Source organism: Emydura macquarii, unplaced genomic scaffold (genome assembly GCF_026122565.2).
Source record: "Emydura macquarii macquarii isolate MOO-44397 ecotype Brisbane River unplaced genomic scaffold, CSIRO-AGI_Emac_v2 contig_383, whole genome shotgun sequence".
NCBI lineage: Eukaryota > Metazoa > Chordata > Testudines > Chelidae > Emydura > Emydura macquarii.
The window spans coordinates 3,733,945-3,756,842 of NW_027130520.1; the positions used below are offsets into that span (position 1 = coordinate 3,733,945).

At 45.7% G+C, this 22,898-nt stretch overlaps 1 protein-coding gene across 1 annotated transcript in view; it reads left to right on the top strand.

Annotated features, from left to right (window-relative positions):
- The window catches only part of PTDSS1 (phosphatidylserine synthase 1), a 51,477-nt gene that overhangs the window by 2,961 nt on the left and 25,618 nt on the right, over nucleotides 1-22,898 (top strand). Inside the window, exons 2-5 of the mRNA XM_067536864.1 lie at nucleotides 2,217-2,308; nucleotides 11,831-11,875; nucleotides 19,775-19,899; nucleotides 21,999-22,157. Coding sequence (XP_067392965.1) covers nucleotides 2,217-2,308; nucleotides 11,831-11,875; nucleotides 19,775-19,899; nucleotides 21,999-22,157 — 421 coding nt within the window. The remainder of the gene's footprint in view (nucleotides 1-2,216; nucleotides 2,309-11,830; nucleotides 11,876-19,774; nucleotides 19,900-21,998; nucleotides 22,158-22,898) is intronic.

Sequence of the window (22,898 nt, forward strand, 5' to 3'; positions counted from 1 at the left end):
AAACATCATTTTTAAAGTGTCACTGTATTAATCCCAAAATGAACTAACTAAGCTGTAACTTTTGGCTATTTTAAATAAGACTGACTATCTAGTAGGCAAATAAGTAAAGAGGACGTACAGAGAGAAAAATGTTAAAGATTAACCACAATACTTAGGGTCTCAGAAGGGTCTCTGGAAGAAGCTGGTCTATTCATGTAGTGACCCAAAAAGCAAACAAAATGTTCTATAAGGCATTCAGAAATCTTGATGTGTACAAAGCCAAATATATTTTCTGCTACATTAGGCCTAACTTATGTGACTTGGTCCACTCTTCTTTAACGTATGTGGCTGACTTGCATTGAATTATGCTGCAATGTCACTTGATTATTAAATCATTCAGTAGCTTTCATTTTAATGGAAAACATTCCACCAGGCATTACTAAGTGAAAATAATAAATATACTCTACTATGTGTATTGTAGCAAAGGAATACCACCTCTGCATGCTGAGCCACTGTGAACCTGTGGGTTGGCTGGAAGAGATAGGGCAGCAGCTCTGGTCAAGGTGGAGCTCCTGGAGGAGCCCGCCCAGGGAGCCCGATGCTAGGGTGGAATTCCTGTTCTTTAGCTAAAACAATGAGAGTCCTGTAGCACCTTAAAGACTAACACATTTCTGTGAGGAATAAGCTTTCGTGGGCTGCAACCCACTTCGTCTGACACTGAAGCTTATGCCCGGAGAAATGTGTGAGTCTTTAAGGTGCTACAGGACTCTTGTTGTTTTTGCTGTATGCAGACTAACGTGGCTACCCTCTGGAACTGTTCTTTAGCTAGTCATGGAATGAGTCTAAGATATGCATAGGTGGCACTGTATCCAGGAAACTGACACTAGGGAAACTGAATGGAATAGGGGGAGGATTAGAGACAGGTCACTGCCATGAAGCGCTTTAGAGAGACAAGGTGGATGAGGTAATGTCTTTTATCGAACCAACTTCTGTTGGTGAGAGTTTTACTCCTATGCAGCTTGGGAGCTTCACATGGCAACAGCCTTCCCATCCAGTGTAGTAGACCTGAACTTCTCTCCAGGGCTTAGAAGCTTCATGGGTAGGAAAGGCTGCTATGGAGCTCCATTATGATGCAATGTATTATTATAATTATTTATTTGTATTACCATTGCACTTAGGAGCCATAGTCCTAGACCAAGACCCTAATGTGCTAAGTCTGGTATACAAAACAAAAAGATGCTTCCTGCCCCAAAGAATTTACAATCTAAGTAGGAGATTATGCAGCACTTTAGAAAGAGGGAAAATTATATGTCCTATGTTGTTATCATCCGTCTGAGGCCATATTTTAGTGCAAACTCCAACGTACAGTACAATTTCCTCGCTGATCCCATCATGGCAATTAATGTGGAACAAACTATACTGCTGCACATTCATTTTTGAGCCATTCTGAAATAAGGTACCCTTACTCCACTGTGCATAGCTTAGTCCATTGTAAAACTAAAATAAAAAATTTGACACCAAAAGGAAGGGAAGAAATAATGGAATATATTACTGTGCATTGTATATTGGTACCTAGATAAGTTCATGATGAATACATTAAAAATAATTAGATATAAGCAATATGATTTTAATCTTAATAGTGCTGATTTAGATATGCTATGTCAACTATGCTTGTATTTGAGTTGCTCATAACTGGTGGTTTCACATAATGATTTTGTTGTTTAAGGCTGCTAGAAGCTTACTGAAGAAAAGAACTTATTTTCAAAAGCCAAATCTATTCTGAAACGGGTGGATCTCCCATGTAAACTAGATGGTTTACTCTCTATCTGAGAAGGAAAAACAGATACATCAGGCTTACCAGGATTTCCTGTCTAGATATTTGTACTGGATGTTTAGGTCTCTCCTTTGGCTATAATATAACAACCTTTCCTAAAAGAGAAATACTTTAAGCATTATTTTAATTTTGCAGTCAGTTCTGACAGTGACTAGAAACTGTGCTCATGGTCTGTGTATGCTGGTTTTATGTTTCACTTTGGTCTTGTATAAATGGATGTGCAAAGGTGTCCAATGAAACCATTCAGTGACATTACTAAGTTACATCCCTTATTGGTTGTGAACCACCATTGATTTCCAGTGCTTATTTCCAAATGTATTTCATTAACCTGGCACCTAGAGAGCCTTTTGTCATTGTCCTCCCAAAAGTCATGTTACTAACTTGATGATGCCTGTCTTTTCAGGAATGATTCTGTGCCAGAAGATAATATTTGGAAGGGTATCCTCTCCGTGGTTTTCTTCTTTCTAATCATTAGTGTTCTAGCTTTTCCAAATGGTAGGTATATTTTTGCTTTACCTTTATTTCATGTGCATATTTCTTCTCACTTGTTGCCATTGTGACAGGGTCAGACTAGACAGCTACCAGAGAGTGCTACTATTTAAGATTCCGGTTTGCGCCCGCCCACTGCTAAAGGCCCCTCTCCCAGCCTAAGGGGAGGAGCCACTGGATCCGGGACTCAATTGATTTTGGGGGACAACTAATGAGAAAACAAGAAGGGGTGTGAGGGTCAAAGGGTCAAACGAAGAGGGCACCAAGCAGAGAACCCTGGACAGCGCCCACTGCTCCCGGAAGGCGTCTAGGGAGCCAGCGGATGCTGCCCAGAGGAACTCTGTCCAGATGGAGGAACAAAAATAGGCCCCACAGTAGCAGAGCACCCCCTCAGCCAGTCTCCTCTCCCTGGTAGTATAGATGGCCACCCTAGTCAGCGCTAGGAGGAGGTTGACAAGAAAGTCCCTTGGCTTTGTGGGGCCCCAGATGGGGTGTGCATAGAGGAACAGGTGTGGGGAGAAGTGCAGCCAGACCTCAGCAGGAGGTTCTGGAGGAGCTGGAACGGGCTGCAGCCTGTTTTACTCAAGGTAGATGTGCACCAGGGTCTGCCTCACACTGCGGAAGGGACAGGTTTTGGGACGAGGGGTGAACCGTGCCAAGTACGCGCCCATGCTCACAGCTCCGTGAAGGAGCTGCCAACTGATGTCCCCTGGGGGCTGCGGGGTCAGGGTGGAATAGAGACTGGCTCACCGGGGGTCCTCGCCCTCCACAGTTGGTATCAGGTACAGCCATGTGGTGTCTGGGAGGGACACAAGGGCGAGCAAATGGAGGATATGGAGCATGAGTATGTACAGATGGTCCCTGGGTGCGGGCCAGCTCGGTGTATGGGGAGAGGGCGGCTGGGGGGCCACGCAAGGCCAGGACCTGATGAAAAGCTCCAGAGAGCTAGGACTGAGGGGTGGGGAGCATCCTCTCGCAGGACCCACTCAAGGTAAACCCAACCAGCGGGGGGCAAGGCTGTCCTCACCTCCTGGAGTATGCACTGGGGGGTTCAAAGGCTGGAGAGCCCCATGTGCCAAGCCAGCACCTGGGGATCCACCCAGTCCCCCCGCCCCGTCTCCCCTCCCCCGTCGTAGTCCAGGAAGTCTCTGATCCTGGTGACACCTGCCAGGACCATCCTCCATCGCACCGCGGGGGCCTCCGTCACCTGCACATGGAGTTGAGGGTTGTGTAGCAGAGGCTCCGCAAGGAGGTCCTTCCCCTTGGCGACTGCGATGGGCCTGGAAGATGAGACCAGCCTCCAGGTCCAGAGGAGGTCCTGGTAGAAAACTGGCAGCTTGGAAAGGTCTCGCAGAACACCTCTCGGATGGAGATAGAAGAACTGCTAGTCATATCAGAGCCTTCGGAGACGGCAGAGAAGGTGTGCGCCAAGTGGCTCCACACCAGACTACTTGCACTATAAAGGAGTCTCTGCAGGGTGTGGAGACAGAAGGTGTGGACCTGGCTGTGGAGGCAGCACAGACCCTGCCCTCCTTCCTCCAGGAGGAGATTCAGGATCCCTGCAGAGACCCAGTGCAGTCCTGGCCAAAAGAACTCCAGAATTGTCTTTTGGAGATAGGCCAGGAACCTTGGGGGCAGGACCAGGGTGTTGAGCCGGTGCCAGAGCATGGACAGGACTAGCTGGTTGAGCATGGTGCCCTCCCCCGAAGGGAAAGGTACCGGAGTAGTCCTGTCCACTTCCGCAGCTGCTCAGGCACCCTGCCTTCTAAATCGTGCCAGTTCTCTGCCGGCGGGGGATGGGTGGCAGAAAGGTAAATGCCCAGATAGAGCAGCAGACCTGCGCTTCAGTGGATGGCTTGAAGCGCTGGTGGGAGGGAGCTCGTCTGCCACCCGGCCCCTACCATTAAGCCAGAGCTCTTGACCCAGTTGACTCAGGTGGAGGAGGCTGCTGAGTAGACAGCCTGGCAGGCCTCCAACCACGCCAGGTCGCCTGGGTCGTGGACCACGAGGAGTACATGGTCAGCATAAGCTGACAGGACCAGCCTCAGCTCTAGCTCGTGGAGCACCAACCCCGTCAACTTCTGGCGGAGGAGACAGAGGAAGGGCTCGATGGCCAGAGCGTACAGCTGGCCTGAGAGCGGACAGCCTTGACCCACTTCTCACCCGAAGCTGACCGGTTTGGTCAGGATCCAGTTGAGCCTGACCAGACACTCTGCGAAGGCGTACAGCACCTAGAGAAGGCCCACGAAACGGGGCCCGAAGCCGAACGCCTGCAGGGTGCCCAGGAAATACCCGTGGTCCGTCTGGTCGAATGCCTTCTCCTGGCCCAGGGCCAGGAGGACGAACAACAGACCATCCCTACACCCAAGCTCCAAGAAATTCCAGACCAAATAGAGGTTGTTGAAAATGGTATGGCCTGGGATGGTGTAGTTCTGGTGGGGATAGACCACGTCCTTCAGCACGGACCTCAGCCTCAGCGAGATGGCCTTGGCTATGATTTTATAGTCCGTTTGGAGAAGCGAGACGGGACGCCAGTTCTGAAGGTCATGGAGGTCCCCCTTCTTCAGCAGCAAGGCAAGCATGGTTCGCCGGCACGAGAGGGGGGGCACTCCGCTGCCTTTGGACTCAGCCCAGCTGGTGGCCCAGAACATACAGTAGAACTCCACGGTCATCCCGTCCATGCCTGGAGATTGATTGGTGAGCATAAGACAGAAGGCTTCCAAGAACTCAGCCAGAGTGAGTGGTAGCTCCAGCCGGTCCCGGTCACCCTGCTGACCATGAGAAGCTCATTCCAGAGCACCCTCCAGGCAGTGACTTTGGTTGGATATGGGGAGAAGAGGCTAATGTAGAAGGCCCTGGCCCTTTCATGCATCTTTGCCGGATCCATGAGTGGGGTGCTGTCTTCTTCCAAAAGTCAGGTGATATGCTTTTTAGCCCCCTCCGTTTCTCCAGGGCATAGAAGAAACGGGAGTCGTGATCCATCTCCCAAAGGAGACGGATGCAGGATTGAACAAAGGTGCCCTGAGCTTGAAGCTCTTCCAGGGCCTGGAGCTCCTCCTGCTTCTTCCGGCATGCTCTGCAGAGGGATGGATCCTCGGGGCTGGCAGCGAGATGCCTCTCCAGCTCTAAGACCTCCCAATCCAGCTGCTCTGTCCCTGCATCCCTCCGCCGGCTGGCCCCCTGAGTGTAGTCGCAGCAGAAGAGCCGGGCACGCATCTTCCCCACATCTCACTAGCGCCGTGCTGAGGGAAGGGCGCACCTCTGCCCCTGCCAGGCCAGCCAGAACTCCCGGAGGGATGCCATGAAGCCCACGTCCTCCAGCAAGCTATTGTTGAAATGCCAGTAGGCCGGCCCTGGCCACTCCGCAGTAAGAGAGGCTGTCACGGTCACCATATGGTGATCCAAGAATGGGGCCGGCCAGATGCTGGAGGAGTGGGCCCGCGAGAGATGGTGACGGGAGAAATAGATTTGGTCCAACCGGGGGTGGCGCGACTGATCTTCCTGTACCCGGACAAAGGTGAAGGTGGAGACATCGTCCAGGTGGTGGTTGCGCCAATTGTCCACAAGGGAGTGATGGTTGATGATCTCCCAGAGGTCATCTATGGCGGCCTGGCACTGCTCGGGTCCTGTGCGATCCCATTCCTCGAGGGTAGTGGTAAAGTCCCCACCCAGGACAAGTCATTCGTGAGGATCCAAGGTGCCGAGGAAGGTGGATGCCTGCAGAAAGAAATGCACCCACTCTGGGCCCATACTCAGGGTGTAGACATTGACCAGATTCAATACTAGCCCCTCCATGTGGACCTGGAGGTGCAGCAGGTGACCTGGCGCAACCTCAGCAATCCCCAGCACCTTGGGCTGTAGGTCGGGGGAGAACAAGGTGGCCATTCCGCCCACATGGGCGGAGAGATGACTAAAAACACCCTGTCCCCCCCACTCCAGCTGCCGGCTGGCCTTGGCGGCTGGATCCATTTGGGTCCCTTGCAGGAGCACCACAGAGTACTCTCCCTCCCGAAGGAAGGAGAGCACCTGGCACCTGCAGAGACCCATCCTACAGCCCCAGGCGTTTAAAGTGGCAAAGATGATTGGGGCCATGATGAGGGCTGGGGAGGATCCTCACGGGCAGGAGCACCGGCAGCCCCCACTGGTAGGATGCGGCGTCCTGCCTCCCAGTCCCTTTGCCCTCCCTCAGTATAGTCCTCATGGTCTGGAGGAGGAGGTGGAAGTCCACCCAGCGCTGCAGGGCGAGCCGCACCCTATCCCTAGCCCCATGGATGTTGACCAGGAAAGCGCGCAGCTCGTCCCACAGTGCAAGTGGGTCTGGGGTCAAAGAATCCCAGCTGTCCTCTGGCTGGGTCCCAGAGGCAGCAGCAGTACAAGGGGTGGACAGGGAAGGGACGGGGGGTCTTATCAAGGGTGGGATTGGGATCGGGGCAAGGCAGTGGCAGGGATAGAGGCTGGGGCGGGGTTGGGATCAGGAGTCCCAGTAGTCAAGCCACCGGGGTGCGGCACCATTTGACCCATCACGGGTTGGGCATGGATATGGGAAGAGCCTTCGCTGACGCTAAGCCCAGGTACCATGGTGAACTCGGTGCCCATAGCCACAGTGGCGGGCAGGGGGTGACCTGGTTCAGACCCAGGGATTCGATCTTCTCAAAGATGGAGCCAGAGTCGTCCTCCGCCACCACGGGGGCCACCTTGCCAGAAGCCGGTCTGACACTAGCCAAGGGTGGGGTAGGGAGAGACGGAGAGCTCCCAGGCACGGGAGTGGGGCAGGGAAAGCAATAAACACTCAGAGGCTGTGGCAGGGCAGGAGACTAAACAAACTCTAAAGGAACCCAGGGAACAATAGGTGGGGGGACACAGTGGGCGGCAAGGGGCGGGTGGGGCAGGCTGTAAGGAGAAAGGAGGGGGTAAAGTGGATGGCTGGAGGGCAAAGTGGAGGGTGAGGGGAGACCTCTGGCCAAATGTAGCTGGGGAGGGGAGGGGAGGAGGGGAAGGTCCCGAGGGGGCGGGGGAGAACTGTACGTGTGCCTGGGTGGTGGTAAAGTCCTAGCTGCTGCAGCAACAGTCCAGATGATACATGGAACGAGCGGCTGAGTTGAGAGGTGAGAAGGCAGTGTAGATGGTAGCTGGCTGTGATGGAGGGGGTGGCGGTGGTGCTGGGGTGGGGAGTAGGTGGATCAGCAGGAGGGGAGGGCACCACGCCGCTCCCCCCTCTCCCTACAACAACAGCAACTTCCCCCACCACCACAAGACCAGAGATAGTACAGTCACTCAGTCCAACAATGAGCAAACCGCCTCTACAGCGTGCATCCTGGAGCAGTCCTGAGCACTCCCCCAGCAGCGGTGGTCTTCCTTCTCCGCACAGGCAGCAGCAAGAGCAGCAACAAGCTCCCAGGTGGCAGCAGCAGCAGAGACTAGCCAGCCAGGTAGGGCCCCACACAGGTGGTGGCAGCAATGGTGGGGCCACTCGTTCCCTAGTGAGAGACAGGTGAGCAGGGCCCCCCAACAGCAGCAGCAAGAAGGAGTGCAGGGGAGCTGGCCCCCACAAGAGTGCTAGCTCGAGGGCCAGTGTATCCGTACCAGGAGCAGCAAGTCCCTTTTTGCTGGTAGGTAAGGAGGGGTTATTCCAGGCTAATTAACACACCTGGAGCCAATCAAGGTCCGCCTAGGACTTGTTAAAAATCTCCCCTCCAGAGAAAGGGTGTGGCTGGAGTTGACAGCGAGGTGAGCTACCAGGGAGTGTGAGCAGGCAAGATGCTGTCAGGAGCCAGGAGGGTTTAGGAGAAGGAGCAGAACCCTGGCAGAGGAGAGCCCTATAGGTACAAAGACTGGGGCAGGGAAAAGCGCTGCCCGAAGAGGGCAAAGGACCTTTCCCAGGCCTGGAGGCCTAAGGGAAGAGACCCTGCCAGAAGAGAAAGATAGAACTGAACATTTGATTTGGCACTACCATGCCCGTGGGGCTGTCAGGGGTCAAGAGCCTTTCCTGGCAAGGAGGCCAGGAAGGACCCCTGTCCGAGCAGGGTATGGATATTAAGTTAAGGGGCATAGGGAAGTAACCTGGGGAAGCTAGCAGCTTTCTTGAAGCCACAGTGCGAGGCTGCTACTTGTAGGGTCCCTGGGTTGGGGCTTGGAGTCAAGGGTGGGACCCCACCCGCCATTCACTGGAGGGGCAAGAGCCCCAGTGAAGAGACAAGGGCTTGTGAGAACCAGAGACAGGATTGGGAGCCAGCAGGGAGCAGCCATCTTAGGGAGGCTGTATTGCCCTCCCCCACCACTAGAGGGTGGAAGAACACTAAAGGGTGACGCAATTCCCTGACCTACCACTAGAAGGAAGCGCTGCACCCACCAAGGTAGAGGAAGAGCTTTGTCACAACCATGCACCTTCTGAGATGGTTAAATTTAAACTGCATTTAAATTTAGACATTATTTACTGTCTTTGCATTAAATTAAGCAAGTGTATAAATCAATTGTAATATCATTGAGCTGAAATACCAACAAAATACAGGTTATTTATGTTTTGCATGGTCTCACTGGAGAACCATAGGCCACTGAAAATGGAAATGTCAGCTTTTTCAGCATATCTAGGGTTTAAATTGGTTCATAATAATACCTGGCTCTTATATAGTGCTTTACTTCAGTAAATGTCAAAGTCCTTTGCAAAGGAGGTCAATATTAGCCACACTTCATAGATGGGAAAACAGATTCAGGGAAGGGAAGTGACTTGCTGAAGGTCACACATCAGGCTAGTGGCAGAGCTGGGCCTAGACCCAAATCTAACCTTTGCTGTTACGTAACAGTAGAGTAGTTCTACTTCATCTCCAAACCATAAAAAAAAGAAACTAGAAAGAGTTTTTCAATGATTGCAAGTGGGGCTGTGAAGTGATTCAAAATATTTGTATTGCCATGTTCTACTAATGATGGAAGTTGAAAAGAATAATGCTTTGGTGACACTGGAGACTGCAGGGGAAGTGTTACCCTGTTTTAAGTTAGATATTGTGTGATTTTTGTTTGCTGCTGTAGACTGGCTTTGACCATACATTTATTGGCCAGTTTTGCCTTCTCCCATTTCAAATGTTGCCAGGCTGTCTCTGTTCAGCAATAGATGAGCAATAGTTCTGATCAGGACAAATTTTGCAGCTTTAAAGGGGAACATTTTAAAAGGACTCACTAGAGCTTTGTCTTATGATGCTATCTAGCTCCTCCTTGAACTTCAGTTATGGGTAGTTTTCATAACATGCTCTCAGAAATGATTAATTGGATGGAGAGATGGAAAATGCAGGAAGTTTGTGCAAGTATCTCTAGCTTTCATATTTTCAATAGACCCCTAAACCTCCCATTGGTTTCTGACATGGCTCTATATTCGTATGCTTCCAGCACCTATAGGATACAATTTTTAGTTTTTTATAGTATGTAGTTTTGTTTTTTTTTGGTGACATGGGACTTTTAATTGACAAGTGTGTATGTGCAAGAAACTGATTTCCAAGTTGTATTACACATATCAACATCTCCATGAAAGTTTTTATTTTGGAGTGCACAATGGCACAATATGAATAGTGCATTCTGGATGAGGCAGCTGTTTTTTATTCAGCACCTGATTCGAGAAGTCCTGATGCCACCACACTCATCTCAAATATAAATGTCAAAACTTCTGGCACGAAAAGGAGCATAAACTCCTGGTGATCAACTCTGTCTTCAGCAGCAAATGTTTCTTCAGTCTTGAAGGGACACACAAGAGTATGATTAGATACATTAAAGATCATGTCTCCTCTCATCAGATGTAAAGGCTGCCAAAAAACAGCTTCATAGATTCCAAGGCCAAAAGGGACCACTGTGAGCATCTTGTCTGATCTCTTGTGTAACACATGCCATTGAACTCCCCTGCCTCCTCCCCCAAATAATTCCTTTTGACCTACAGTATATCTTTCTAATAAAAATGTTGCTGATGTGAGTTTCCTGATAGGAGCTATGACCTTAATGCATTTATTGAAAAATTATGGATGGAACTAAGTATTTTTAAGTTTGCTTAGATAACAGAAAGATTGGAGTGCTAGGAAGGGGGCGGGGGGCTTGAGTGACTATGTTAACTTTCATTAAATCTCATAGAAAACTCTGATTCATAATCCATAAGTGGTTTTAAATTTTTCCCAAATCTTTCTGGAGCAAATACATCTCTCCTTACAAATACAGGGATTACTCACACAAAACTTAATTTCAAAATAACTCCCTCCAAATTAGCATCAGCCACGATCATGCTGTTGACAAAAGAAGGCAAGGGTTTAACCCAGTGTGCCTGTTCCATGGGTACATGCTATAAAATCTCATCAAGGTAATCTCCCTTTCCCTACGAATTATGTATCACACACAGACCAAACAGATTTCCTACTGGGAAGAACAAATTTGGATATGCTAAGAAGGTTGCTTGATGTAATCACCCAAATCACAAACTCTGCAGATGACTATTGTTCTATTATGGATGTAGAAAAAAACCCTTATACAGTGAAATAAGCATAGCTATTTACATATGGGTTTCAAAGAGCAATCCATAATGTGTATTAAAGACCTATGTTTTCAGCCTTTTCCTGCAGTCTAGAATGATGGCTTATATTTAGACACTTTTCAGCTCTACTAGACAAAGGTGGCCCTTATCTCCACTACTTGTTTTGCTCTAGCATGGCATTTTAATCTAATAAAGGAAGTCAATCTCTAGCTGCAAAATAAATAAATCTAAAACAGAAGCCATAAAAAGAGGGGACACATTCTCAGGAATCCAGGCTCTTGAGATCTTTAAAGAAGTCCTGAAATATCTTGAAGTTAAGCCCTTGTAAGCTATGTGTTTAATCAGGATTTGTTTTTGATCTTAGTGGTTTTTTTTAAAGATTTCAATTTTGTACCAGAAGGGCTGATTTTTTCCCCCACACAAATCCAACCTCTGTGTGACACATGCCTGATATCATGGGTGCTATCTGATACTAAGTCTGTTAGAAGTTTTAGGGGTCCTGCCTGGTAACGTTTGATGGCATTCTGGAGAGTCGGTACCCCCAGTTTCATTGCTAACCTGCAGAAACTTGTACTTGATTCCTTTTTCATTCCCAAAATGAAACATACCTGCAACTGTAAAAAGACACAGAACAAATGTATTCTATAAAGCAAATCAAGAAATCAGCCTGTTAAAAATAGCAGCAGCTGACACCTCAGCAATACGCATCCAAAATACCCGCCATCTTCTTACCTTCCTACAGAGAATGTCAATGAAAAGTAATTGTATATTTCTTCTATGCCCCAGTAATCACCAAAATTTTTTCAAATCCTTGAATCAATTAACAGTGAACTTGTTTTTTTTAAATACAACAGAGGCTGCAAGCCATACATTCAAGTATATTAGAAAGCATGAAGGAAAACTGATCTTTGCTTCTTAACTTTTACTGATGCTTGATATCCCCCTGAACCAAGTCTTAGAAATAATATGCTGTGGTTTTACTCTTTGTAATCAATTCACTATCATCTAACAAACATTTCTATTCGCAGGGCCTTTTACTCGCCCACATCCAGCGATATGGCGGATGGTTTTTGGTAAGTTATTTTTTGTTTGTTTGTTTGTTTTTTGTATTCAGTTTCATTGGAAAATATTGGTTCACTGACCCTGAGATTTTTCAAGAAAGCAAACTGGGTTCAACAAACTTCACCAAATCACATGCTAGACTCCCTGCCAGCTTGCCTGGTGCGTGGCTAGGCAGCCCTGCCATGCTGTCTGCCACGGGCCAACAGGCCTAATGCTGGCATGATCTGCAGCTCCTGGAGAGTCCCACCATGGCAAGGTTAATAGATTCCAAGGGCTGAAGGGACCATTGTGATCATCTAGTCTGAGATTCCTGTATAACACAAGCTATAGAACTTTCCCAGAATAATTCCTAGGGCATATCTTTTAGAAAAACATCCAGTATCCAAATTGTCAGTGATGGAGAGTTCTCCATGACCCTTGGTAAAATGTTGCAACTCCCACTGTTAGAAATTTACACTTTATTTCCAATCTGAATTTGTTGAACTTAAATTTCCAACCATTGGATCATGTTTTGCCTTTCTCTGCTAGATTGAAGAGCCCTATTATTAAATATTTGTTCCCCACGTAGGTACATATAGACTCTAATCAAGTCACCCCATAACCATCTCTTTGTTAAGCTAGTTGGATTGAGCTCTTTGAGTTCCTCGCTGTAAGGCATGTTTTCTAATTCTTTGCTTATACTCATGGATCTTCTCTGAATCCTCTCCAATTAACCAACATTCTTCTGGAATTGTGGGCACCAGAACTGGACACAGTATTCCAGCAGAGGTTGCACCAGTGCCACATGCGGAGATAAAATAACCTCTCAGCTCCTACTCAAGATTCCTCTGTTTATGCATCCCAGGGTCACATTAGTTCTCTTGGCCACAGCATCACCCTGGGAGCTCATGTTCAGTTCATTATCCACCATGACCCCAAATCTTTTTTTAGAGTTACTGCTTTCTAGGATAGGGTTCCCCATCCTGTTAGTATGGCCTACATTCTTTGTTCCCAGATGTATACATTTACATTTAGCTGTATTAAAATACATATTGTTTGCATGTGCCCAGTACCAAGCAATACAGATCACCCTGAATCAGTGACCTGTCCTCTTCATTGTTTACCACTCCCCCAATTTTTGGGTCATCTGCCACCTTTGTCAGTGATGATTTTAAGTTTTCTTCCCAAGAGATTGATAAAAATGTTAAATACCTTAGGGCCAAGAACCAATCCCTGTAGCATCCTGCTGGAAACAGGTCTGCTCGATGACGATTCCCTGTTTATAATTACATTTTGAGATCTATCAGTTAGCAAGTTTTTAATCCATGTAGAGTGTGCCATGTTAGTGTTATATCTTTCTGATGTCTTAATCAAAATGTTGTGTGGTACCAAGTCAAATGCCTTAGAGAAGTCTAAGTATATTATGCCAACGCTATTACCTTTATCAACCAAACTTGTAATCTCGTTTTAAAAAAAAAAAAGACATAGTTTGTTTGACAGGATCTGTTTTCCATAAACCTGTGTTGATTTGCATTAATTCATTACCCTTCTTTAATTCTTTATTAATCGAGTCCTGCATCAGCCACTCCATTATCTTGAAACGGATTGATGTCAGGCTGACAGCACTATAATTACCTGTGTCATCCCGTTTACCCTTTTTAAAAATTGACACAACATTAGCTTTCTTCCAGTCTTTTGCAACTTCTCCAGTGCTCCAAAACTTACTGAAAATCAACATTAATGGTCCAGTGAGCAACTTAGCCAGCTCTTTTAAAACTTTTGGAGGCTAGTTATCTGGACCTGCTGATTTAAAAATGTCTAACTTTTGTTGCTTCTCTTTAACATCCTCCAGAGATACTAGTGGAATGGAAAGAGTGTTATCACCATATGATGAGAACATATATGTTTTTCCTCAAATACACAACAGAAATATTTTTGAACACTTCTGCCTTTTTGCATTACTCTTGGAAACAGTAGATTTATCATCTAGTAGGGGACAAATACTGTTGTCAGGATTCTTTTTATTCTTAAAATATTTTAAAAAATCATTGTAGTCCTTAACTCTGCTGGCCGTAGATTTCTCCTTGTGCCCCTTTTCTTCCCTTCTCAGGAATTGCAGAAAATTGATTTCTGATTTATATTCATTACTATCAGCTTCCCTTTTCTTCCATTTTATTTATATATATATAAACCAAAATTTTATATCTGCCTTCACTTCCCCTCTAAACCAGATCATTTTTTTTAAACAGCGCAGTCTTCTTCCTCAGTTGTGGGTTTATGGCTTTTTGGGCATCTAGTAAGGTGTTCTTAAATTAATCCCAATTATGATTCACACTTTTCTGATTAAATTCTTCCTCCCAGTTGATTTGGCTCGTAACTGTTTTTAACTTTGTGAAATTGGCCCTATTAAAAACCTATTATTAGTCTGGATTTTATTTTGCTTGCACATTATAAATGTGATTGTCGCAATCACTTGACTGTTAATTTTTACTTTGTGATCAGTTCCTCTTTATTTGTAAGGACAAGGTTTAATAAAGAATTTCTCCATGTTTACTGCAGCACTTTTTGTATTGAAAATTATCATCTATAATGGTTAGAAATTCCAAGGATGTTTTAGTATTGGCAGCGTACGACCTCCAGCATATGTCATTCAGATTGAAATGCCCTGGGATTATGCAGCTCATGGGACAGGAAGAAGCTCAGGCCTGGTTTACACTGCTGCAGGATCGTTGACAGGAGATACGCAAGCTGTCTCCCATCAACTCACTTACGTTGCTGTACCGTGGCATCTCCACTGCACTGCGTTGATGGGAGATGCCCTCCCGTTGAAGCAGCCTTACTCCTTTCCGGGGTGTGGATTTATTGCGTCAACCGGAGAGCACTTCTGGGATCAGTTGAACAGGTCTCCACTGAGCACTGATTCGATCCCACTACATCGATCCATGCAGCCCTGGCAGTGTAGGCATACCCTCCGATAAGATTGCATGGACATTCTTTTTCAGCACATTTCCGAGTTCCCTGAAGTTATCGATTATCTGTGAGATATTCTGCAACATAGTTTCAATAGTGTCAATATGAACCAGCACCAATCCTTGCCTGTCAGTTTCAGAAATCTATCTAGTCTTAGTGACATCTTGTGTCTTGGCGCCAGGAAGGCAGCACACCGTCCTGCTGTCTGCTTGTTGCTTGCAGAATGTTCTTTTGATTCTTCTGAGTGTTAAAACTCCAACAAGGATCCTCTGTCTTCGTTGAATGATTGGAGAACTCTTTGCTTGATTTTCTTAAATGTTGGGCTGACCTGCAAGCCACATGTGTGTCCCTTAATCTCTCCATTCCCTTGGATTTGGTGGATCTTGAGAGATGTCTTCCAAAGTTTCCACATTGAGGATCTGGTATTGATATGAAATTTCGAGCTGTGTGGTATTCCTCCCAATCCTCTTCTCTTTCGTGGCCACAGCCTGCCCATCCTCATCTGTCTCCAGCCATGTAAAATGCCACCATGATTCTTGCCTTTGGTGGTTATGAACTTGCCAGGCCTCCTCTGTGACTTTCTCTCTTTGATTCATTTGTAGCTAGCTCCATTCTTCCTTGAATCTGGGATACTGGTGTTTCCTGAACCTGGCTCTTTAGGAACTCCTCAGCTTCTCTGATTCTCAGTAACATCTCTTCTTGCTCCTCCAAGCCAAGAATCTTTTCTTCCAGCACAGCGACCAACTTGCACTTAATGCACATGAAATCCCTTCTGTCTTCAGGCAAGAAAGAGAACATGGTACATCCATTACAAGTCAACACAACTGTCCCATTGCTGGGCATCTTGATATCACACGTAGTGCTGAACCTGGAAGAAAAGCCTCTTACATTCCCTCCTCTCAGTTCACTCTGAAACTTCCCTGTTGGCTGCCTTTCTTCGTAGATCTCCCAGTCATGGACCCAGAGCCTGAAACCCACAGAGGCTCTCTGGGATTCCCAGGCTCCCTCTGTAGAGCCAGGAGCCTGGGAGAGCCAACTAAATTTCATTTTCAAGCTAATAAGTAAGCTCCCTAAGAAAATAGCAGTCTTAGTAATTGTTTTATTCCTGGTATAAGCTGTTTTGTGTATTTTTTTCATTAATTCATTGACAAATATTTTATTTAGGCATTGTTCCTGTACTCTAACCTGGCAGGGTGTGGGGGGATGCTGCTCTGTTTTTACAGATGCAGGGATGATCTGTAGTATTCCAAAATGTTTTACAGTTAGCACTTCAAGTTTTGCTTAAAATGATCAATTCCACTGAAGCAAAAAACTGAGAATAGGTTTTTAGGAAATATATACTGAAAAGAACCGCAAATTTAGAAGCTTTGCTTATTTATAAGTCATTTGTTAAGGAGGCTGATGAATTTAAGATCTCTCCCAGACACTGCGCATTCATTCTGGAAGCCTGGGGGCTGCGAGAAAAAAACATTTTCATGTTTCAAGAAAAGCAGTTTTCAAATATTTTAAAACATTTTACTTCTAAAGAGTATCTTAATTTGCTGAGAAATAAACGTAAAAATTCAGAATGGGAAATTCTCATTGTAACACACAGAAAAAGTGTTACATGTAATTTGAAAGTTGCCCATTTAGTTACAAGATGACAAAAATGAGACAACTGGATAGTGCCATGTGGGAAGTGAACTGCTGCCTCGTCATAAATCTTCAAAACAGCGTTTTCCGTTAATTAAGTAATATGTTACATATATGTATGTAGAATGTGAAGTTCACAATCCGTTGTGGTAGACAATGAATTTCCTCCTGTTTTCACACCGGGGCGGTTGTAGCAGCTGATGCAATGGATGCACTATACTGAACTGCTGAGGGAGCACTGACCACCCTGGCACCACAACCATAATCCCGGGCCTGGCGGTGCCGGGAAGTGGCTAGAGAGCGACCCTACACTGGATTCACCCACAATGGTGGCTCCTGTCCCATGGGACTAGGCCCAACGCCCTGTTCCAGGCATTGTGACCTGTGCATGTGGTCACAAAATCAATTGGGATTGGCCTGGCTGCCTCTTCATCATGACAGAGAGGCAGCTGGACCAAATTTGATTGAGTGGCATGATCTGTTGCATGAGGGTTGCAGCATCTGCATCCAGACCAGATCTGAGTGGCACTGTGACCCAGTGCACCAGGTCACAATGCCTGTAGCAGACAGTTGGGCCCAAACCTGAGGGATAGGAGCTGCCACTGTGAGGTAAGTGCAGGGCGGGCTTGCTCTCAAACCCAAATCCCTTCCCCAGGTCTCCCCTGTGCACCAGGCCAGGAGAAGTGTGTGTTTGCCTGGTTTTGCACCCTGGGTTTCGTGATTTCTGGGGGTGCAGTTGAAGCCACTCCTATTTCACACTTGCATTATTGGGAAGCAGTTTGGGTCCCATTAAATCACATGTGCCAGCATAATTTTATCTAAGTATTTTTGACCTTCAGTGTGGTATCTAAATGTGGTGTCTAATTGAAAAACTTTTAACCCGAGTACGTAAATTGATCGGAATAGTATTCACTTACATAGCCAGGCTGAATAATGCCGTCCACTGCAGGAATTACTCAGTGAAATTCTATTCCTTAAAACAATATGAAATACATGGCAAAAATATGCAAAATTCAACTCAAAGTACTTGGAGGTTCATGGAGCATAAATCAGATCTTGAAAATAGTTTTATAGAATTGAGTCTGATAAGAATAAATCAGTTCAAAAGATACTGACCATGCCTCTGTTGGGTTTTTTTATGTAGCTAAAAATATCCAGCTTCCCAAAGTAGCTGATTATTCATCTGTTGACATTAAGGGGGCACTTCTGATTAGCTATAAAAGTTTGAGAATTCAGCTAACTGAGAAGCTTGGATAACCTGACTTTTGCTGTACAGTCTTGGGATACAATGGTTAAAAGTTCAGAGGATGCTCTCAAAGTTGACAGGCCCAGAACTTGACCCACTGTACTATTGGAGAGAGAGTGTGTATGCATAATTAGGGCATAATCCTGCTCTAGTGTGATTCTGCTTCCCCTGGCATGACTACATTTAAAGTCTTAGAGCTCTTCAGTAGATGCAGATAGAGCAGGATGTCTCTGAGGGGTGCACCTAACTGCAGCTCCAAAATGGAGTCTCACCCATAGTCAGGAAGCATATATTTCATCCCAGCTCCTGATCAGTGGACCACACCTTGTCTAGTAACTAGATGGGTATCTATCTTGCCTTGATGTTGCACAGGTGCCCTGGGGAAGGGAGGCTCTCTGCACGTCTTCCACTCCCCACATTCTATACCAGGGGTCCCCAAACTTTCAGCTGCCAGGGCCACATCATTCAGTCTTGCTCTTATGTTGGGTTGGAGCATATCCTCCTGGCCAGGGTGCTGGGCTCACATCACATGGGAGAGGGACGGGGGAGGGGGAATAGCGGCTGCTGTGTGGCGCTGCTTATGGCCGGGAGCAGCTCCTGGCCAGGGTGCTGGGCGCACATCACATAGGAGAGGGGTGGGGCTGGGGGGGAAGGGGCAGGGCTGGGAGAGGGGAACGAAGACTTGGCATGCCACTTGTGAAAAGTTGCCAACCCCTGTGTTATGTTATGAAGGGCTTCACGTAATTGTAATGCCACTACACTGACTGGACTGGTCAAAATGTGTCGGCGGGAAGGATGCGGGCCGTGGTTTGGGGACCCCTGTTCTATACCTCTGGACGGGATTTGGTTCTTAATATATAGTTACATCATGCAATAACCCCATTATTATGGTTAAGGCATATTAGTGTTTGTCCAAATTAAACTGATTTTAAAGGCAAATTAAGATGATGTCCATATTTTTTTCACCCTCGTGGCATTGCTAGAAGATAGAGTTAAGGTTGTCCGAGCATCTAACTGTTTATTTCTTACCTTGACATGTTTAGATTTCTCTTAAGTGTAACTGAATTTCCTGGAATTGTAATTATGCCAAAAATCAAGCATTAAAACATCCCTATAATGTTTTTTTATCCTTACGTTATTGATATGTACTCTCAGTCTTAACTGCATCTTAATGGAGTTTTGTGGCTTTGAATTTCCTTAGGTTTTTTTTTTAGAATTAAACTTTTAATGACAATCTCCAGCACATTAAAGCAGCTACAGTGCACTAACCAGTTAAGCTAGGATTGCAGCTACCTTTGCATTTCCAGAGCAGATCAAAGCACCCAAAGCAGGTGAATCTGTCCCTTAATATGTAATTATTGGTTTAGAACAGCGGTTCTCAACCTTCTTTTCCCGAGTACCACTCGGGACAGGTACAGTCAGGTCAAGTACCACTTGACCTGACTGTACCCGACCCGAGTACCACTCAGGAAAAAAAGGGAGGGGACGTGCGGCAGCGGCGGGGTTTCGCAGCGGCGGGGAGAGACATGGGGGAAACAATACCCGCTGCCGAAACCCTTCCGCCGTTTGCCCATTTTCGGCGGCAAAGTTTCGCAAGGGCGGGCGGGAGGGCACTCCCGGCGGCGGATTCGGCGGCGCGGTACGGCTCGCATACCACCCAGCCTTCTCGTAAGTACCACCGGTGGTACGCGTACCACCGGTTGAGAACCGCTGGTTTAGAAGGCTATATTAGTGAGAACAGGAGAGCATGAAATGGGAGCAGGGAGAGTCCAGTCCCAGTGTCTCTGTTTTAGGTGTTCTGTTTGCTCAGTCATGTCTACGTAATATAATGTGAAATAGACAGTGGTATGAAAGGCTGGGTTTTTTTTTTTCAAAGATTGCCACATGATTTGTGGTTGCAAAATTTTTATGTACAGCTATTGTTTGCATAGAACCTACATGTGTGTAAATTGCCACTTCTGTGTGCAATTAAGCACTGTGTGGACAGGTTTTGGGGCACCACTTTGGAACCAACTTTTGACTATTTGGCCCAAGGAATTTCCTCAGTAAACATTGCATATGAATATGATTCTACCTCCAATAGGTCTCAGCGTTCTCTATTTCCTGTTTCTGGTGTTCGTGCTGTTCCTTAACTTGGAGCAGGTCAAAGCAGTGATGTATTGGCTAGATCCTAATCTTCGATATGCCACAAGGGAAGCAGACATCATGGTATGTATACTTAGCACCTCAGTGCAAGTTACAGCTACTTGGTGTTAACTCTCAGATCTCTACATTTGAATTAACCAGCAAATAAGTTCTTTTTTATTATTCTTTCTGATTGAAGGTCGTAAAAATTGATCTAATGGGCATATTAGAAATATTTGTGTTGTGGTTTTGGGTTTTGTTAATCATGGAAGTGATACTAGATATCTGAAGGATATCCATCGTTGTCGTATCTGGACCATATCTGAGCAACTGGGAATCAAGTCAGAATAGGGAGGTCTACCATTGCTATCAGACCAAATTTAATGGGGAATATGGGAATTCTCATGACAGTATGAAGCAATGGAACTTTGTTCCTTTTGTGCTTTTGCACAGACTTAATTTCTCTCATCTCACTTACAAATAGCTATAGTAGGTGACTTGTTTGAACAAATGCATAGCTAAATCCAGAGCTATGGCTCTATCTCCTCTTGACACAAAGGAGAGTGCAAGTGGCACCCGCTGCTAGGTGGCAGAGCTGCAGTTGCAGTTCCAGGAACAATAAGACCTCTTTCTGGAGAATCCTGCTGCCGGGAAAGTCTTGTGCGTTTAATAATTTATTTGAGTATTATCATTGTGCCTACAATATTCAAAACTACAACACCCTGCCCTTGTTAGGAATTTACAATCTCCTTTAGACAAACAATTCATTTTATGTTTTTGTTCAAGAAATAAAACAGAATAGTTATAAAAATTGCATATGCATGTAGGTCATTATACAAATTGGGAAATCAACTTAATTTAACTTTACAGCTTTGTGGCTTCAATTTGGACCCTGTTTTCTGCATATATGTATGTAGAAAAAGAAGTAGCAAAGCAGAAGGCAACTGTATTCTCCCTCTTTGGTCTTCTCCCAAAAACCCATAAAGCTCATACACCTCAGGTCTTCTGTGGCCAGAACTGGGAAGAGTTTAGGGTATGCCCTAGGATGGATACCCATCTGTGGTCAACAATTAAAGAACTAAGTAGATATTCTGATTGTTTTGTTTGCATTGGAAGTCAATGGGAGTTAGATCTGCAACTTGTCTGTGAAACAACTTCCAGCATTGTACTGAGGATGTATCACTGTCGAGCTCCTCTGAAAACCAGACCTTCAGGACAACATTAAAGCAAGAGAACCATGATCCCTTATATATAGCTTTTTTTTTTTTTCCTTGATCTGCTGTACTGGCATTTAACATGTATTTTCCATATTTTTTTCTCTTTACTGCTACTTCTGTCCTTTAGTCATATGTGCAGCATTCACTCCGAAGGCTGCAAAGGCTATCTCCACCCCTTTTAAATTCAGTTGTACCATGATAATATCAGTATTATCCTATTCTTGATTACTCCAGCGTTACGGATAAAACATGGGAAAGAGCATTGAGGGATGGGCAGAAACATTATTTCACATAGCTATTTCTTTAGATTTCTTCTCTCTGTCCCTGTTCTACTGTCCATCTCAGATTTATTGTTTATGGAAGAGCACAACATATTTGCTTCCATCTTTTTGATTAATTAAAAAAAAAGAGGTGGCAAAATATAAACTTTCACATAGTGTCCAGTCCTCTCTCCCTTGCATGTGAGGTCCTGATTGCAGCAGCATTGGTGCAGTTCTGTACAGATAGGGAGCAGGGTACAGTGAATCCATTCTGGATAGCTCTATGGCCCAAGAAGGGCATTCTGCGCCCAGTCCACACCCTGCATAAAACCAGCATACAATGTATGTACTTGAGGCTATGCACTGAGGACCGAATTTGCCCCATAATTACCAGAAATTATAACAATCAGCTTCTGCTTAAAGAAATAAAAAATAATAGAGATGCACAGCTGATGGAGCAAAATCCTTTCTGTATTCGTGTTCACTGTTCAGTCTCCCAGTGACCCTTTTTCTAACCTAATTGCCTGGGCTCAGAGAAGAAGGAAGAGGGCATTTCTAATGTTGGTGGGAATAGTAACATGGATTCCAAATCCAAAATATCTTTTAGTTTTGGTCTTTCGGTTTATGCTGAGCTAAAAATGTCCTTCTGTTCTGGTGTTTCCAGATGTAAAGCCTCGCTAAGGATCTGTTTTTGTTTTGTTAACAGGAATATGCTGTGAACTGCCATGTTATCACCTGGGAGAGAATCCTCAGCCATTTTGACATATTTGCTTTTGGGCATTTCTGGGGCTGGGCAATGAAGGCCTTGTTGATCCGCAGCTATGGGCTATGTTGGACTATTAGCATCACCTGGGAGCTCACTGAGGTAGGTTAATGTGTTAACCTTGAGCAGGCTGATGGTACTGTGTATTGCTCAGAGCGTACAGGAAAGAGGATCGGCAATTTTACTTCAGCAGTAACTAAATACCAGTAGGCATACAAAGTAAATTACAAAAAGCATATGCTATAATAATTTCAAGAAGGAATGTGAAGACCAAATAGGCTACACCAAATAAAATTAGACTGTGAGAATAGATATTTAGTCCTTCTATTTAGTCCTAGCAGTTCAGTCTATACTTTGGATATTTCTCCACCTCAGTAATTGGTGCAGGTGCCCTAGCACTGATTCTTAAAGGGGACAGGCAAGCCAGGGTTTGCACCAGTTGAGTTGGAGGTTTACTGTTGCTTGCAATTATATTTGTCATAGTTTACTACTATTTCAAGCACCAGTAAACCTCCATCAACTCAACTGGTGCAAACCCGGGCTTGCCCCTGTCCACAGTAAGGGATCAGCACGAATTGCTGGGCACCAGTTGCCAGGTGGGAACTATTCTGTAGCATAGACAAAGCCTTAGGTTAGACTAGTTCTGCAGTGCTTGCCCATACTTTTCCACATATGCAACAGTAACCTACATAATATTACCCCAGCCTACAGCAGTGTTTTGAATTGTTATCTTAAAACATTGTCATATTACTTTAAGGATAACTGACTAATCTCTGTCCTATGACATTAAATGAATTCTCTCTGTATGTGGGCGCACGCACACACTAGCTCACTTCTGCAGCC